At 38.8% G+C, this 18,781-nt stretch overlaps 1 protein-coding gene across 2 annotated transcripts in view; it reads left to right on the forward strand.

Annotated features, from left to right (window-relative positions):
* Nucleotides 1-956: 956 nt before the first annotated feature.
* mapk14b (mitogen-activated protein kinase 14b) overlaps nt 957-18,781 on the forward strand; it is a 21,436-nt gene continuing 3,611 nt past the window's right edge. The window contains exons 1-9 of one of the 2 annotated variants that reach the window (XM_008409306.2): nt 957-1,402; nt 7,305-7,434; nt 12,147-12,205; nt 14,624-14,735; nt 15,164-15,193; nt 15,332-15,379; nt 15,464-15,578; nt 15,835-15,906; nt 18,369-18,448. In XM_008409306.2, coding sequence (XP_008407528.1) covers nt 1,284-1,402; nt 7,305-7,434; nt 12,147-12,205; nt 14,624-14,735; nt 15,164-15,193; nt 15,332-15,379; nt 15,464-15,578; nt 15,835-15,906; nt 18,369-18,448 — 765 coding nt within the window. In that variant the 5' untranslated portion in view covers nt 957-1,283. The remainder of the gene's footprint in view (nt 1,403-7,304; nt 7,435-12,146; nt 12,206-14,623; nt 14,736-15,163; nt 15,194-15,331; nt 15,380-15,463; nt 15,579-15,834; nt 15,907-18,368; nt 18,449-18,781) is intronic. The other variant, XM_008409305.2, reaches the window with a different exon arrangement.

Genomic DNA, 18,781 nt, shown 5'->3' on the forward strand with positions numbered 1-18,781 from the left:
TTTTGTCTCTTCATTGTTTGAAACAGACATGATATATCCCATCCAGCATTTTCTTGGTGATGAATTATGTTGGCGTGGGTCTGGTTTTGGTCCTAACTTTTTTCTCTTATTATTTCTTTCTAACTTTACTGATGATGTTTTTGAAATTGTGTAGTGACCTTGACCAGGATTCCCCGCATGCAGAAAAAGATGCTGTGTCTCATTGGGACCTTGCTGGGTGATTGAACGACAACAATCCATCTGCACCCGTTTCCCCTTCTACATTCGCAGAATGGCTGGTGAAAGGAAAGAGGAGGAATACACACTGGACAGGTCACCAGTCCATTACAGGGCTGAGCACAGACACACACAGAGCAAACAATCATGCACACACACACACACACACACACACACACACACACACACACACACACACACACACACACACACACACACACACACACACACACGCCTAAAGGCAATTTAGAAAAATCAGTTGTTTTTAGACTATGGGAAAGCTGGAGTACCTGGGGTACTACAACAACAGCAGCAACTACTACTGCTACTACTAACAATAATAATTATACAAATAACAATAATTAGTTGTGTATAACTAGATAGAATCACAATAAGCTACACAGGTCTTGGTTATAACATGTCAATATGTGAAAAATGTTCCAGGTAAGACAATATGTGGTCCAAATTAGGGGGTTTAAAACAGTTCTACAAGATTTTTGTTTCTTAATTTAAACCATTTAGTAACCAAGTTTGGTTGTAATTTTGATACATTTTCAAAGTATGCCTCATCCTGGCATGTTTTATTCTTATCAGAGGCTACTCAAGTAAAAATACCTATTGACAGAGGGAGATTCCCGCCCCAGGGGATATCCCCAAGTTAGCCAATAGCGCGTACGTTCTCGCGAGAAAATCTTTCTCACCACCGTGAACGCGCAGTGACGATCGAACGTGCGCGTTCAGGTCGCCTCGCGCCCAGCTCAGAATAGAGGCGAAAAATCCAGCGAAAGCCAGACAGAGGGCTTCCTGACCTGAAACATTGTGTACACCAAGTTGTTTCCGAGCGCTCCGCAGACAGAGGAGGGGGATTTTCCTTTTGCGCAACTGCTCTTTTTTTTTTTTCTTTTTGCAGTGACTGGGCGAGTGAAGTTGTGCTTCATTTTTAGAGTTTACACAGGGAGAGCTGCAGCACAGCACGTCGCCACACGCAGGGAGGAGCGGAGAAGAGGGCAGAAGTTTCCGCTGGCTTGTTTTGTCACCGCGGGGCTGCTGGTGGTCAATCCGCAGGAATGTCGCACAAGGAGAGACCCGTTTTTTACCGACAGGAGCTCAACAAAACCGTGTGGGAAGTCCCGCAGCGCTACCAGAACCTGTCTCCGGTCGGCTCCGGTGCTTACGGATCCGTGTGGTGAGTAGTTGCTGCTGCAGAGTCCTGTCGAAACCTCGCGGCGCGATTGCACAACGACCGAGTGGCTTCCCATTACCCGCGGAGGCCAAGCGAGCTGGCTCTCCTCGGGAGTAGTTATTAGCTTGCATCGAGCTTCCATGGAAGACATGCTGAACAGCAGCTATTGTTTACAGCTTCGCGTCGTGCACTTTCCATAGCAGTTCGCGTCAATTTCGGGCTTTGCATTATGTTTTGTGCACACTTGCTTGCTTTTCCATGCTCACTTTTGCTTCTTCTTTTTTAATTTTTTTTTTTTTTGCTTTAAGTTTTAGCGACACTCCTGGTGTCTACTGTGCAGACGGCCTTCGGTTTGCACTGGTCCCTCCTCTGATTAGATGACATGCCCATACTTGTATCCTATGGAGAAAGGGTGCCTCCTCGTTGCATCTGTTCTCATGGTGTCTGTAAATAGCATGGCTGCTCTTAGTCCTGCACGTAAAGAACTAACTACCTGACCCGTCCTAGTGTTGCATATACATTATGCATTTTCCAGTTGGGTGCAGCCTGCAGAATACCAGGAGGTCACGTGGTTTTTCGGAAAGCAGGGCCCCCCTACTTCACATCGTCCTACAGGAACTCATCCGAGGATGATGATGATGATGATGACTCTAGTCTGGAATGATGTCATCCTTTCTCCCGTTGTGTTACACACGGATGAGTCACAGTCCCGAGGTTAGGTGTTGGCCTCAGCTGTGACGCCCTCCAACTCAGCCATGTCATTATGATATAAATGTGTTGGACCTGTAACTTTCCTGCTTGCTTTGACCCAACTTTAGCTGCTTGTAAAGTCTTTTGCAAGAGGAATTCCACGGAAGTGCATGCCCATATTTAGAATTGACGATAATAACCGCTATTAAAGTGAATCGGGAGAACTCTTGCAAAAGCTTTCATACCCCCGAGCTTCATGTCGCAATGTCGCAATCACAAACTGAAGTGGTTTTTATGTTATGGAGCCACAAAACAGTTGCATCCAACTGTGAAACGGAAGTCTGAGTGCAAATTCAGCTGTTAAGTGAATGCCTCGAAGGTTTATTAGGTTTATCGGCGCGAATCTTTTCGGAGTACAATGTTTAGCTAGTAGAACAGAGTTTCAACACAGCAAAAGTTCTCACTTAGACAGACATAAATGACATTTCCAAAAATGCTGAAGGCCATACAGAGTAGGAAGCACTGATTAGAAGTAGAGGAAAGAAGAAAACGTACACATATCGCACCAGATATTGTCATCGTAATATTTGCAAATGTTATCGTTATTGCAAGATTTTCTAATATTGTGCAGGCTTGGTTATCCATATATTAAAATGGTCTAGTCAAATTTCAGTAAGTGTAATTTAATATCTGTGGCCGAACTTGGATTCATGTTCACTCTCTCCATTCAAACTTCCTTGGGATTTTGCAAGGAAATTGAAAGACACATTCCTCAAAAAGACTTGCAGTAGTAATCAAAGCATGACGTCGCTGTAAAGGCATTGATAGATTACACACTTTCAGTTTTAATTTATGAAAAAAAAAATATGAAAGCTTTGTTTCTTTTTTTTTTTTGCCTCATTTCTCAATTATTTACTATTTTGTGCTGGTCTGTCGCATACGGTTCCTCCAAAAGTCAGTCAAATGGGACACAGTCTGAAAAGTTTTAATTCTGTTATAACTCTTGTGAGGTTCTGTGTGATTTATATGTCGGAAACTATTTAATATTTTTCTTTTACGCTTATCTTTTCTTTGCAACTTTACTGCAAAAGAGTTGATAAAACTTTGAGCTTGCAGTTTCACTCTTGTCACACTTCTGTCAGCTGCTACTGTTTTTAAAAGTAAAGCAAAACAAAAAGGGGGAAAAAATCCTTTTTTTCTTTTTTTTTTTTTTTGGAATCCCACAACAAGTTCCTGCCTTCTTTGTTAGAAACATCAAAGCCTGTTTAACTACAGTAGCTTCTAATAAATCATCCGGCCAGTTTCTCCAAACAGCCTCCAGCCTCTGAAATCCTTCAGTGTTTCTGAAAAGCATGAATACCGTCAGCTCCTCTAGCATGCTGCACTCATTTTAAGTCTTTTATTGGTGCTGCCATAGTATTGCTCAATTTTGTCACACAAATTTGTGTGAAAAAGATTTATTATGTTGGTTTCTTGGGTTTTTTTTCTCAGTGATATAATGTGAAAACAATCCCATGTCTTCTTAGCAGTGCTCAGTTTTATTTTAAAAAGTCGCACTGATTCGAACGATTTTAAAGCTTTGTAGAGTTTACCCGTAATGTCACTGTTAGCAGAAAGTCAGTCAGTGTTGAATGCTTTAAATAGGCTCCAAGTTGACTTTTCTCAGCTAAGAACAACAACAAAAACACGAACCCAATACAGAGCCAGAGGTCAGTCACATTTTGAAGTGTCAGACAGTCAAAGATAAAAATGGGGCACAAGTGTGTAGCAAAGTTTTTGAAATTCAAATTACACGCCTTGTTCCACTCTGACTCACTCAGTTCTTGTCTCGCAGTATTATGTTTTCAGCTTAAGTTTAAAAACAAGTCATTTTCTGTCTTTCAGCATCTTTAGAAATCATTTTAGTCTGTAGTTTGATTGAACGTCACAAAACGTTACAGCAACTCTCAAATGGTTGAAAACATCAGTTCAACACATTTGCAGTTTTTTTGTTGTTGTTTTTTTGCCCACATGTCTGTTCTTTTTTTCTGGATGAAAAGAAAAGACCTATTTTGCCTGGAAAGTCATGTCCTTTAGTATTGTATTCAGAAAATGTGTTTTATGTCGTTCTGAGCAGAGCATATTACAGCTTCACTGTATTTTAATGCTTTCTACATACTACAATTTAGTTTTTCTTTTTCATGTTCCTACTGCTTCAGTTTGCTCAAGAAAAACAAAAAAACAGTAAATAAGCAGGGTGTAACTTGGCTGCCAATTTTGACTAAGTTATCACAGCTCTTATATTTGTCATACCAGTTCACTTCTTGCATTGATTGCTCTTGTTGCCTTATGTCACTATGAGGACATCAACACCTGAGCTCTGTAATTATGTTCATTGTGAGGTCTGACAACTTGAGCCCAAAAACAGCAAATCTAGATGATGAAGAGTGCGAATACATCTATGACTAAAAACGACTTATTTTTTCTTTTAGTTGGTGATGTTTCTCAAAGGTTAGTGTGCTAGCTGGAAAGGCTGCACTGGCCTACATTTCTGGATCATCTTGATGTTTGTTTTTGTCTTAAAAGAATAAAATGGATAAAAAGATTACTACTCATAACACCTGTCTTGCATACCTGCATGAATTAGTTTTACGTCTTGGTGTGGTTTTTTTCTTCTCCATTCTTTGCAAATGAAAATTAGGGTTGTGACACCAAAAGTCACCTAAAATTATTTTGAGAGCCTTAAAAGTTGTAAGAATTAAAAAAGTATGTTTTTTTTAATTCACTTTAGTTAATTTAAATATTGCATTTGTACTCAATTGTTCTAAAAACAAACGCACAAAGTAACAAAAGCTAAACGCATTGTAGACTTTTATGTAAAGTTTTGTTTAAACCTTTTTTGTTGTTTTCATTTGATTAGAGTTTGCAATGTGCTGCTGCTGAAGACATTGCTAGAAATAAATATAGATATAGAAATGGATATAGATATAGATATAAATATCCTTTGTTGTCCTACAGTGTGAAAATTCTGGTGTAAGCAGCATCAGGGCATGTAGGATCCCATAAGTGTTAAAAATATATAAAAACAAAGACAATTAAGAATGACATACTGTATGCTACCGATAACGGTTATAGAAAAGTTTTTGTTGTCTCAGTTTAATCACGTTGGTTTATTATGAGATGCGCTAATAATCTGAAATTTCACTAAAGAAAGCACCTGTCTTCAGACTCCTGTGATTAGACTGCATAAAAACTTGCTGAGGTTTTGTTGTCAGATGTGACCAAACACCATAAGATAAAGATCTCGATGTGTAAATGAATGTAGGGTGGCACAAAATGCCTTACTCAGTTTTAGTTCACACAACAGTGTGACTGTAGGTTTAGGATTTTCTCCAGGAGAGAACGGCTAAAATGCACTGAAAGATGACACTGCACCTATTACAGACATCCCTACCAGTCATTTGTAGTACACATTTATGTGTTTGCTCACTTAGCGTGCCTGTTAGTCAGCAGCCTGGCTCTCCACTTCCATGAGAAGCTGGCCTCACAGCGCTGCTCCTTTTTACAGCCCACAGTTTATGGCCATTTGTTACTGCACTTCCATTTATCGCAGACTAATTGGACGATGTGTGCTTAGACTTGTTCTGTTTGCCTTGTAGATTAGCAGTAGTTTTAAAACACGGTTTGCTCGTGTCATTTTTTTTTAATTTTTACTTTAGTTTTGGTTCTGCTGAGTCTGACTTTTCCCTCACTGCTGACACACACATGGTTGTTCCTCAAGCCTCCAACATTGGGTGTGGGAGATTATCTGCGGCTTACTGGAAAGAGCGCAATGCTTATCTTAATGTTCTTGTTATGGACGCATGACAAATAGGGTCATAGTTTACCACTAACCCTGCTACAGCTGGGAGTAAATTCTAGGATGTGTTTTGCATTTGTAGTAGTTTAAAATGTTGACCATCCAAGTGTGCATTAAGGTGACCAGGAGAAATTTGCACTGCTCTGTTTCTGGGTTAGGTTATGTCTTTGCTGCTTGGTGACTAAAGTTCCTGTTTTGTATTTGGTAATTTTGTAGTCTAGTCTTACAAAAAGCATGTTGACAAAAAGCAAATTTCCATCGTAACAACAAATTTGTTAGCATCATTATCAGGAAATATTGCTTTTTTCCTCCTGGGTTTGCAATCGTCTTTATATCTATTCAGATTAGGTGACTGACCTCAGAGGAATGTGGGTTATCTCAAGCAGGTTGTGCGCCTTTCAGATACAGTAAATGCAGAAATATGTTGTGTGTTTTAGAGGAAAGATCTGTCTGCTTGTGTGTCGAGGAGATCACGGAAAATACTTGAGTAACGTTTGAAACTTGATAAAACAAAATCACTTCTCTGCTTTTCCGGATATTGCATGTTTGGTCCGACCGGATTCGCTGTTTTTAACAAAAAATATCCAGTTCAAATGTTTTTATTTAGAAAACCTTTGCTTTGTAAGCAAAGAAGTTGTGCGGCAGTCTTCTTTTTAATTTGAAAAATATCTGCAGTGTAAATAATTAATCACAAATTAGCATTTTTATAAGGTAGCAATATTTGATGTTTTTGAACTCCAGTAATTTTTTGCATGGACTTTCTTTGATGTAGAGTCTAATGACTTGCTAAGTAATGCATTCAAAGCAGTCATTTGTAATTACAATACAGTACACTTAGATATTATAATAAGGATATGCATGTAATAAGGATACCTAATATGTTGTGCAGCTTTAGTGAGATAAAAGAGTAATTAGCTAGAGATTGGATGATGGACATGTATTTCCCAGTACAAAGTTTTTAAAGGTGTAATGCTTAATATGATGGCAAAATCTGTCTTTACAGCATGCAAACTTAATAAATATACTTAAAAAATCTTCCACACACAACGGTAGGTTTGCTTTATCTGGACAGTGCTTTGAGCAGCAGTTCAGTACTAAAGTGGATATTGTTCTTCTGCCTGTTTCCGTCCACAGTGGTCATAATGTTCAGCAGCAGGTTCAGTTATTAAAGTAAGAACTGAAACCGAGGGCTCAGTGTTATGCAATTATTTGCTCCATCTGCTGGGTTGTGACCACCTACACAGTGAGGTGAAGGATCTCACTGTCGGCTAAATCAAGGGAAACGTTGAGCTTTTGATGTCGTTATTTATTCCCTGCCTGCATTAAGACATCGACTGCCTTCGTCTCACGCGATTCATACGTTCTGCTCGTTCACAGCTCGGCGTTCGACGAGAAGACGGGCCTCAAGGTGGCGGTGAAGAAGCTGTCCAGACCTTTCCAGTCCATCATCCACGCAAAGAGAACGTACAGAGAGCTGCGGCTGCTCAAACACATGAAGCACGAGAACGTAAGTCCCCCTGCAGGTCGGCCTCCCTCGCTTCCAGCGATACCTCTGTCCAGACTCTCCAAACCCGCACGCAAACCTGCATATGTTTTTGTTTATTTTAAGCCTTAATAACCGCCCGGTCACATTTTTGTCTGCTGTACATGCAGGGAGAGCCATGTGACATTAGGACATCATGCAGCGCTGATTCTGGAGGGGGGGGAGACAGAGGAAAACATGTTGTGACACACGTAACCAGACTGTATTAATCAGGTTACAGGTTATTTATATAGCACATTTGAAAAGGCTCCAATTATGAGAAAAGTGAAGGTAATAGCAACACACTGAGGTTTCTGTTGTTCTGTGAATGATAGCATAACCAACCCGAGACTGAACTGGCCAGCTGAGGCAGGTGTCTTGCTTGGAGAGGTTTTCCCCCTGCGTGTGGCTCTGTGCCGTTTTGTGCTTTCTGAGTCACCAAACAAATTTACTAGATGTACTCTCCTCACCCTCTGCTCCACGGAGTCTTCTCTGTGTGTCCCTTTTTTGTCACAGTACATTGCTCAGGGCAGTGGCTTCAGTTGCCACAAATCACTGCTTCGGTTTCCATTTTGATTGAATAGATTTCAAAGTCTGGATGAGCATGAGGAAGAAAAAGAAGTATGAAAAATATTTCAAATTTGTTGTTTCTGTTCTTTCTTTTCTTTATTTCTTTTCTTTAAAACTATACTTTCCTTCCTTCCTACATTCTTTCCCTTTTATTTTCTCTCCTTCTTTCTGTCCCTCTTTGTCATTCAAGTCTTTATTGGTATCCTTCATGCTGTCTTACTTTTTTCCTTTTGTCTCCTTCCTCTCCACTTTCTTCCTCGTGTCCTTAAGTTTCTTTCTTTCCTTTTTTGTGTCCTTCCTTCCTTCTGTACTTTTATTATGCCATGATCCTTCCTTGCTTTATCTGTGTGTTCCTTCTTCTGTGGCGTTTCCTGGTTCCAATTTAAAGCTTTACAAGCACGGACTTAAAAATGGAACTCTGCAAATTAAAAAGTATTTTATATGAAAATTGTGTAGGAACTCTAATAATAGTAGCACTGCACAAATGACTGAGTTACTCTAGATAGCAAATGCTGGCTATTTAAGGTTTAGAACTAAGTTGTGTGTGGATAAATTTGCATGGCTAAAAGTTTTTGTTTGTGTGCTTGCAGCTATCACAGGAGTAAGTGACTTTGCTGAACAAATATCTGAAATTCCTTTCTTATTTTCAATTCAAAAACGAAAAATGAAATTTTGTGTGATTCATTCATTCATTCATTCATTCATTCAGAAATTCAAGATTACTCCTCTAAACACCCACTACAAAATTAGCCCATCACTCACAATATACAGTAAATGATTTCAGTGTTGGCACAAGTTTAGTAAGCAGTGACAGCAAACAGAAAGCATATCAACACAGAAGAGTAACGTTTGATTAATGCAGTTAGGCTGATTGTCTCTGGATGGGGTAGAGAGAAGAAGGGAGCCGCTGTTCAGCAGCCTCACCGCCTGAGGCTACAAGCTTGTATAGACCTGCTCCTTCTACCTGAGGGCAGCAGATGGGACAGGTGATGCACCGGATGCTGTTGGTTACAAAAAGTTTTGCGGATTCTTCTCAGCCAGTAGTTGATGCGGATGTTATTGCTCTCTGGAAGAATTGGCTCCAATAACTTTCTCCGCTGTTTTTGTTGTTCTAGGTCAAATCCTCTGAAGTAGTTACTTCCAGGTATTTAGAGTTAGGAAGTCTCTCTATTACCTCCCTGCCTGCAGAGATCGGGGAGTGGTTTTGTCTGCTTCTGCAGAAATCCACAATAATTTCCTTGGTTTTCCCGATGTTCAGAATCGGGTCATTGTTGTTGATGCCAGATGTTGCAGTTCAGTCCTGCACAGTGTCTCGTCATTGCTGATGAGGCCGGGCGCTGTGATGACATCAGCAAATGTAAAGGTGAGATGTGATGGAAAGGAGGAAGAGCAATCATGTATGGAAGAGAGTGCATTTCTTTCTGATTTTATTTTATTTTGTCATTAAAGCTTTTGATTTAGAAAGTGTGTTTATGAACTATTCTACTTCAGGCTTTCAACATGCCTTTTAAAGCTTGCCTTAGTTTTGCTCCTTTGTTGGAATTTATGGATATTAAAAAAAAAAAAGAGTTTCACATGTTGTAATTAAGTATCAACAAACTGTCATGAATTCAAAAGTTCATCTGATTTTTGGACTTTGGAAGTAAAACATGGAGAAATTATTTGATAACGAAGCTTCTGCACATGACGTTGCATAAAAATGAGTGTAGGACAGTTTTGACTAAAATGACAAATGCTGGTTACATTTTTCTTGATATTGTGGAGCTACTGGAGCACTGTTAGTGGTAACACTTAGTGTGGTTAAAAATAAACCTACTATTGACCAGGTGGGGTCACATGAGATAAAGATTCAATTTTCCAGATTTAATCAATATTGACTCAAATCTTGTCTTTTCCTTTCACTTTTGGATTTTTACTCTACTTTCTGTGGGTCCGTCACATAAAATCTCTGTAAAATACGTCGTCGTAAAAGAATCTTTGTGTGAGCTTGATTCCTTTGACTAAAACCCGATGAAAGCTGGTTGTGATTCATTGCACTCTCGACATGACTTTTTAGCTAGATCCTGTTTTGTGAACACACCCTTATTTCACTACTGGAACAGCTACAGCATGTTTGCTGAGCAGTTTTGGAATTAGTGTTGCACAAAGCGGCGATACTGTAGCTACCTCTCTGTATTCATATGAAAAACAGGTTTTACATGAAGTGGAGGGGGGGGATTATTTGGGATTAGTGGAATCATTGTGCTAAATGCATATCAGTGACATTGTATAGAAACTGAATAGTTTGCTCGCATAATAAAATCACACTGAAGGGCTTATGCAAGAGTGCATGCATGCTATCGAGCTCTTGTTCGTCATGTTTACAGGAAGCAAAAGCATAAAGCTGCGCAGCTTTTTGATACAAACGTGAGATTTACACACACACACATGCACACACACACACACAGAAAAGGGATTCTGTGTTTTGCTCGTGCTGTTGCCAGGAGACTCCCCGGGTTTTGATTTTGGAAAGTCAGACTGGGCCAATCGGCTGTTTGCTGTGGCTTCAGCTCCACCAATAAGCTCAGAGTTAGGATGCTGTGTGGGTGGGCTGCTCAAATGTTTTCACAGCACCTTATCCATCTCGGCCTCTTCTCTAGGGGGTGGGGGCAGGGCTGGCACTCTGTCAGTGTGCATGCTTGCACATATATGTATATATAAATATGCATGATTGTGGGCATAAGCAGATGCTTCAGATACATATCAGACGGAGTTTATGCTCAGTGCTTTTGCACAGCGTTCCTCGCCTTTGTTTTGGTTCATCCTGCAGCAGCAGGAAAGCAGTTAATTCATGTTCAGATATTCAACGCATCGTTTTTGGTTTTTCTTTTTTGCAGTTTCAGTCTCACTTGACAAGATTGTAGATAAGCGCAAAAGAGCCACTGCTCATTTTAATGTGTGCAACTTTTCTTTTATAATGAACTGTATTTAGACACATCTGTGGCATCCTATTGGTTTGTGTTTTTTAGCTTTGTGCACACACTTGACCACAAAGGAAGTAAAAAAAACTGTATTCTCTGTAATGTCCCCATTTGTGTGATTAAAGAGCTGTGCAGTCAAAACATAGCATGACCTACATCTAATATAATCAGATCAAATTAGATTTGTTAGTTGGACTTAATCTAAAGAAACATTGAGGTCACTTTGATATCTGGTTATTGTACTTCAGTCAAAGTTACTACAAAATCTTAAATAGTTTGGAATTTACTTTTGTTATTTTCCAGATCTAGAGAACTATTAAAGAAAGCAATTGCATATGGATAAATAGTTGAGTTTCCAGTCTGTACTTTTTATTCCAATTTAAAAAAAAATCATCAGAGTTTCTGGATTTTTTACGATTTATATTTAAGTGTCATATCTTCATCCCTGACAGGAGAAAATTTGTGAGAATTGAAAAGATGAGTGCAAGTGTAGAACTCCATCAAAATAATGAAGATATTCATAATTATACACAAATAGATTTATCTGGCGGATGAGAGAACAACCTTTGTTAAAACATTTCAGCCAGTTACATAAAGTAAAATTACTTTTAATAAAACGTGGCAATTCCCAGCGCAGATCTTAAAAGTGAATAAATTAAAATCTATAAGGTCTAATTTCAGAATAGGCATGATACAGCAATACTTTTTTTTTTTTAAACAGCACTGATCTACATTGGTCCACCAGAAGCCTTTAAACTGCAAATGGCCCCTTTATCAGACTAAGACATTGAAAACCAACTTCTGTGTTGTCTTGTTTCATGATTTGTAGAACATACAGATGCCAGGGCCTGTTTGTTTTGCAGGTGCGGTTCCAGTACTCAAAAAAGCCAACGCAAAGAACATTTTATTTTTGAGCAAATTTCCATCTGCAAAGTCTGTATTGTTTCAACGGAAAATCAGTGGGAACCTGGCTGTGCGCAGTAAAAATAGGCCTCATCAAACTTGTTTCTCACCTCAAGCAACTTTGGTGCAAGTGTGGTGCTTTCTTTGGATTTAAAACAAGCATATTTAATCATGTCAGCCGAGTGTTTTCTGATATCATGTTCTGTGTCGAAGAGCAGGCAGTTGTAAATGATTACTAACCTCCTAACTTATGTTTCCCTGCAGGTAATTGGACTCTTAGATGTTTTCACGCCTGCAACCAGCTTAGAGGAGTTCAACGATGTGTAAGTTACTTTTTCCATACACCCCCCCACCCCCTTCTGCTGCCTCTTTGTCCCCAGTCGGGAGTCTTTGGTTCTTATTGTTTTTCAGTTCCTCTTTCTCCTCTCTGTCCACGTTTCTGTTGCTCGACTTCAAACCCAAATGACGTTTGTGCAACTCGTGGCAGTTCTGCAAAAGATACTTAACGTTTGTGTGAGGCCAGCTTGTGGCGAGTGTGTACCAAGGTGAATGCAGGGTTGAACACGCGTGCACAGCGCACATCACAGCTAGTCTCCTTGGTAACAGCCATCTGGCCGTCTCTGTGCATGTACTCTGTGTGTGCGTGTGCGCGCTGAATCCTCAATGAGCGTCCTTGAATTCTCTGTGCTGTTGCGTCATCAACTTGTTGCACATTTGTGGAAATGTGAGCTGAACCTGCACAGACGATACAGGATGTGCGACACCTCTAATATAGGTGTGCGTTCGTGAAGGCAGTAAAAACTATTTTCATCCTGCAGAAAATCAGATGAACATAAGACTCTCTCTGATGATAATGATTCGGGCCGTCAGAAGCAGAGTCGTATAGATGGAGCATTAGACCACGCATCGGTGTGCAGCATTTCCATTTGGTGAAGCTGAAGCAAAACGGGTTTCAATTTCACAAAGTAGGAGTAAAAGTTCAGCTTTTGTTTCACGCTGTTCTAATTCAGGATGTTAAATGCGTATCAATTACGAATGTGTTCTGCTGTGCCAATTATGACTTGTATGCGTCTGATTTAGAATTTCATTGATTAAAAAAGTAAGTGCATCAAATAGATGCATCTTAATAAATTAGAACAGAATTGAAGAGTTAGTTTATTTGAGTAATTCCATTCAGAAAGTAACACTTACTAAGATACCATGCATAAATTGCTATAAAATTCAACATAAAAAAAAGACATTTAAAATACTTCCCCCAAAAATTATACATGAGGGGAAAAAATATCATTTTTCCTTCAAATACGGATAGGTTGAGTTATAATTGGCTGCAACAAACGGATCCTTATGTTAATCCCACTGCTGAATCACAGATAAATCATTTGTATCTTAAGGAGAAAAAGTGACTGGACTATTGCTCAGTGGTCTATGGTACTCTAAATGGCAAAAAGGAGCAGTAGTAAGTGTTTTATTTGGATATCAAGGTCCCAGAGTCTGGAGGAAGAGTGGAGAGGTTAAGTTTCCCCAGCCTGTGTTTACTGAATGATTGAAACCATGCCATGTGCTGCAGTTGCTATGCGTGTCTCAGGTTTTACAATTGAATTGTTGAAACAAATAAACCATGATTTTTTCATTTACCTCCTTCCACTTGGTAACTACGTCAGCTTTAGAAGCTCAACAGAATAAAATGAAGGGAAGTATTTGTTACAAAATGCAATGAATGAATTGAATAATCTCTTTAAAGAGATTTAGAAAACTAGATGTTGAAAGTGACTGCGGGCAGGTTAGGGGTGCTGTGTGTCCTACACTGTAGTTTTAGCTCCGCAGTTTATGATTTACTTGGTGTAGAAAATACCTTTTCTATTCTCAGCAACAAAAAATAGGACATCTGTCAGCAGTACTTCAAACATGCTCTACTAACCAAGCTAAATGTGTAGTTTATGTGTAGGTTATAAGTCTGGTTATGGTCCTATTTGCAAAAATGAAAGCACACCTTTTGACTGAGAATCAACATTTTTATTTTAAGTAGATTTTTTTGTTAGTGAAACAATAAAAAAAAAAAAAACTTGCAAATTAAGTTAATATTCAAATAATATGTTCCTTTGTTTGGATTCTGTTATACCGATAACCATCCTTCATCCACGAGTTACCAATGAATATGAATTTATTGGCGGCCATAACTCTAAAAATGTACATGCTCAGTTAGCTCCGTATGGCTCCATCTATTTTAGCTAAACAAAATTGAATAAAAAGAGAATCTCTGTATAAAAATAAATGAAAAAACATGTAAAAATCTCTCTGTATAAGGAGCGGACACATGAACTTAGTGAGCATATTATGGCCAATCCATTTAGATTGTGTTATTTCTTCTCAATTTTCTTCTAAAGTACAAGATTGTTTGGCTCAGGAGGTAAGAAATTGTGGCTTTCTGAACATGTTGGGAATCCAACTCCACCTATAACAGACATGGATGTGGTTTCATTATCAGGAAAGCACGAGTGAAACTGATGCCCAAGCTGACCTTCGTTCCTTATGCTGATAATGCTGATGGGTTTTTAGAAGCTTGTAAACAACTTGCCATGTGTTTACATTTAAAATACTTCCCCCAAAAATTATACAGAGAATTCAAGTGTGGTAACTCCCTAATTGAGTTACCACGCAATTAGGGAAAGTAATGTAGCACGACAAAGCCTTCACACATCTATGAAGGCTTTGTCGCATCTGATCGACTGTTTCGTTTGCAGATATCTGGTGACGCACCTTATGGGAGCAGATCTAAACAACATCGTCAAGTGTCAGAAGCTGACAGACGACCACGTCCAGTTTCTCATTTACCAGATCCTCAGAGGCTTAAAGGTTGGTGCGAGTCTCACTCAATCAACAGCTTTAACTAAAATGACTAAAATTAGTAACTGGGTGCAACTGGGTAAAAATGATTCTGAAAAGCAATGATGCATATATGTTCTGTAAGCTTCTTTATAATTTTATAAACATTTATTGCTTTATCTAATCATAAGCTTTCAGGTCATCTTTGGTCTTTGATGTAATGCTTTTAGTCGACACGTACAAAAGGAGTCATAACAATGCAATAATCAAATCGAACATGTTTTTTCTTTTGTTTTTGCATCACATTAGATTGTGTTCATGTATTACATGTAAATATGTATGTGTATATGTATATATATATATATGTGTGTACATATTCCATTGTCTAAAATAGTGTTGAGTGTTAAAAAGTGTTGAGTTTGGAAGTTAAACCCCTTTTTTTGCTCTTTCTCCTACAGTACATCCACTCAGCAGATATAATCCATAGAGTAAGTGTTGGCTCTGCTGAATAAGTAAATAGACTCCATATATTAAACTATTTTCTTTCAACCAAAGCATGCAGTTTTTTGTTGTTGTTTTTTTTTAACTAAACATGCTGACTGAGTGGAACCCTTTACCTTTTTTAGGACTTAAAACCCAGTAACCTGGCTGTTAACGAAGACTGTGAGCTTAAGGTGAGGAACATTTCCCAGAACTGTGTTGGACCCACATCACTATGAGCGGTGCTCAGCACACTGTTCTGTCTTCTCATTGCTCAGATCCTTGACTTTGGCCTGGCGCGGCACACAGACGACGAGATGACGGGATATGTAGCAACGCGGTGGTATCGAGCCCCAGAGATCATGCTCAACTGGATGCACTACAACATGACGGGTAAGATGTCACAATTCTTAAAACTGAGATCAACATATGCAGTTTTACAAATCTTAGATTTTGTACTGTGTGCTTAATTGTACTGTTCCGTTTGGATAAATAGGCCTTATTTTTAAGGCCTTTTTAAACAAGAATAGCAAAATAATCTTCAGCTCAATGTTTTGGGTTATTTCTTTGGGTAGAAAATCTTTTTGCCTCATCTGTACAGATGAATTTTCATGCTAACAGATTTTTTTTTATTTTCTATGTTTAACAGTGGATATCTGGTCGGTTGGATGCATCATGGCGGAGCTGCTTACAGGACGGACGCTCTTCCCAGGCACAGACCGTATCCTTTCACTAATGTTACTCGCATCCCACACATTATTAAATCTCTGTTTGACCATAATTTCTTTAATGCTATTCATCTGGAGGACATTTTTGCTGTTTATGTAATTTAGTTTTACACCAGTCTGAAAACTCAACAATCCTACCCTGCTCAGGCTAAGCCAAAAGTGTTGCAAAGTGTTTGTAGGCTGCATGCTGGAAGAGTAAATTGATTCATGCGATGCCCTTATAGTAGTGTTGTGATGGACTCTTTAGTGCATGGCTCACCATCTTCTGCCTCTCCACCACGGTGCATTGTTCCGCTTCTCTTCCACAAGGATAACCACAAACAACAGCTGAGCATTCAGATGATTATTGTTTTTATTTTAAAACATGCATGATGATAATATGTCACGACACAATGAAATGCATTGGCACCTGCCAATGGTCCTGTGACAAACAAAAACATGGGGCTGGCAGGCGATTGTGTAATGCGTTTGTGATCCTGCTCTAAGTAACCAACTCATCCACGCTTTCGCTGCATGTCCTGTGTGTGGGAGTCGTTAGAGTTGGGATTTCTTACCACATGTGATTCACTCTTTTGAAGAGCAATCTTTCTGGTCTGCCTCCTCATAACCTATCTGAATGAAATATGAATGTTTATTTGTAGGAGTGAAAACTAAGAGAACTAGGTGTTTGCTTATTATTGCCAGTTAATGCAATTATTTGAGATTGTGCTCAAAAGTTAAGACAGATGTATTGTGTTCATTGTAAGAGTTGTGCTCTCTTAGTAACAGCAGATCAGATTTAGATGAATATTTGGTTTGCTGCATGTCCGGTTTCTAGAACATCAGTGCGTCACCACATTAATGCTGTTTTCTGGATTCAATTCTCCCAGAGCGAGATTGCTTGGTGGGAGAAAATTAAAATAATAATCAGAGGTACAGATATTAGAGTTTTGTGGCTCATTTCCATTCTCCAATATTTTCTTTTGAATGTCTGACCTGCTTATCGTACTTTGAGGCTAGTTCAATTTCTCTCCAATAGCTTAGAATAGCCTTAAGATGTATTTTTTGATTAATATATTTATATTTGAAGTCGTAGTGTCATGTGTAAGAATGGAGTGGTTGTCAAACAGGGTTGGTTCTACTGTTTTTTTTAAAAGCAGACAAAATGATTAGGAAGTTTAATATCTTATATTGGCTAGAATCCCTGTGTGAGTTCCCTGGAAAGTGACAACCTTTACTTCAGCTGAGATTTCCGAAAAGAGGTCAACATCTCCAAATGCAGTAAGTTCCATGGCGAGCATATTTTGAAAGCCGAAAAAAAAGTTCAAATGACTTAACTTTGCTGTACTCCATTTATCCTTCCTGTTATCCAATAAACTTTTGCTTTCCCCTGCTCTCTTGCAGCCTGAATGAGCCCCATGCTTGTTGGAAAAACATAATAGTTTTCTTTTATGTGATGTGTGTAAAATTAAGCCTCCTCCGTCTTACTTTTTATACACATCACTCATACTGAAAATGGCTGACATGGAGGCTCTGTTATGGTCACCAGCTGATTTCTCTGTGAACCTCTAACAATGGTCATTTGAATTCAATTTTAAGCTTGACGACAACCTCAGAGTGGAATAACACTGCACGGCATGATATTTTACACTTTGTTATGCTTACTGAGGAAGTAAGCATAACTCCTTTCCCACATTATAATGAAATAGTTTGCAAAGTCTTATAAAGAGTATCTTTTAGACAAACTTCAATTCAAACTGAAGAATAACACAACAAAGTGTTTGTGCAGGACTCTTCAAATCCAGTCCTTAAGCTACTGGTTTGAGCATTTATTTATGTTTTTGTTTTAGTACAGATAAAACATTCCATTAACAAGTGCAAAGATGAAAAAAAAACATTTAATCCTTAGTGTGTTAGCAAGACATGAATGGGAAAAGCAGAAACAGCGGCAGATGAGAATGAATGATTTCCAGACATGAACAGCAGCAGAGATCATTCTTTAAGATCAATATTTATGAGAGAAAAGATTGTAAATAATTTTTCTGAAAATGAGAGAAATAACAGCTTTTGTCCATGAAAATCAACAAAACACCAATCAATTTGCAGGAGACAAAGAAAAGGCTTTTCTGTGTCAGACAAAATGCTTTTGACATCCGTCAAACAAGCTTGGCGCTCAAATGTGACGATGTTTAATAGAGCACATTTATCCAAATAAGTAATATGTAATGTTTTCATTTTCTGCTCTCAGTCTTAATAGAGACCTTACTGCTCAGAGGGCTTTTAAATCCTGCAGCAATTCCCATTCAGTCTTGCTGCGTTGGTAGTGTTGCATTTATTACTCCAAATCTCAGCTGAAATTACTTTGGATTATTTCTTCATTTTTTTGCATGTTTTATCACTCATTTTTCCTTTTTTTTGTATCAGTGCCATCCATCCATTCCTTTGTTTTTTTTTTTCCTTCATGTGAGTGTCGTAGACATTGATCAGTTGAAGCTTATAATGATGCTCGTCGGAACCCCAGGGCCCGAGCTCTTGATGAAAATCTCTTCAGATTCTGTGAGTGCTAAGTACCATCCCTCCCAGTTTGTCCGTTGCCTGTCTGTGCGTTCATTTGCCTCTGTTTTGTTCTGGTTATTGTTGGCCCACTTCCTTGTGTTTACACTAAACCATCTTCAGTCCAGCTTTGTGTTGGACTGCAGTTTGACTTGTTTTCTCTTTGCTTTCCATGTCTGTCAAGCATTCTTTGAGCCCTGCCGAGCGCTAAAGGATTTATAAATCTTTTTATCTGTGACAGTCAAAACATTGCTGTATGTCGCAGCTTTTTGTCTGATACCTCCCCTTCCACTCTTCTACATCTGCCTCTTTCCATTTAATTATAAACTCCACTAA

The sequence above is a fragment of the Poecilia reticulata genome, linkage group LG5, assembly GCF_000633615.1.
Source record: "Poecilia reticulata strain Guanapo linkage group LG5, Guppy_female_1.0+MT, whole genome shotgun sequence".
Classification (NCBI taxonomy): domain Eukaryota; kingdom Metazoa; phylum Chordata; class Actinopteri; order Cyprinodontiformes; family Poeciliidae; genus Poecilia; species Poecilia reticulata.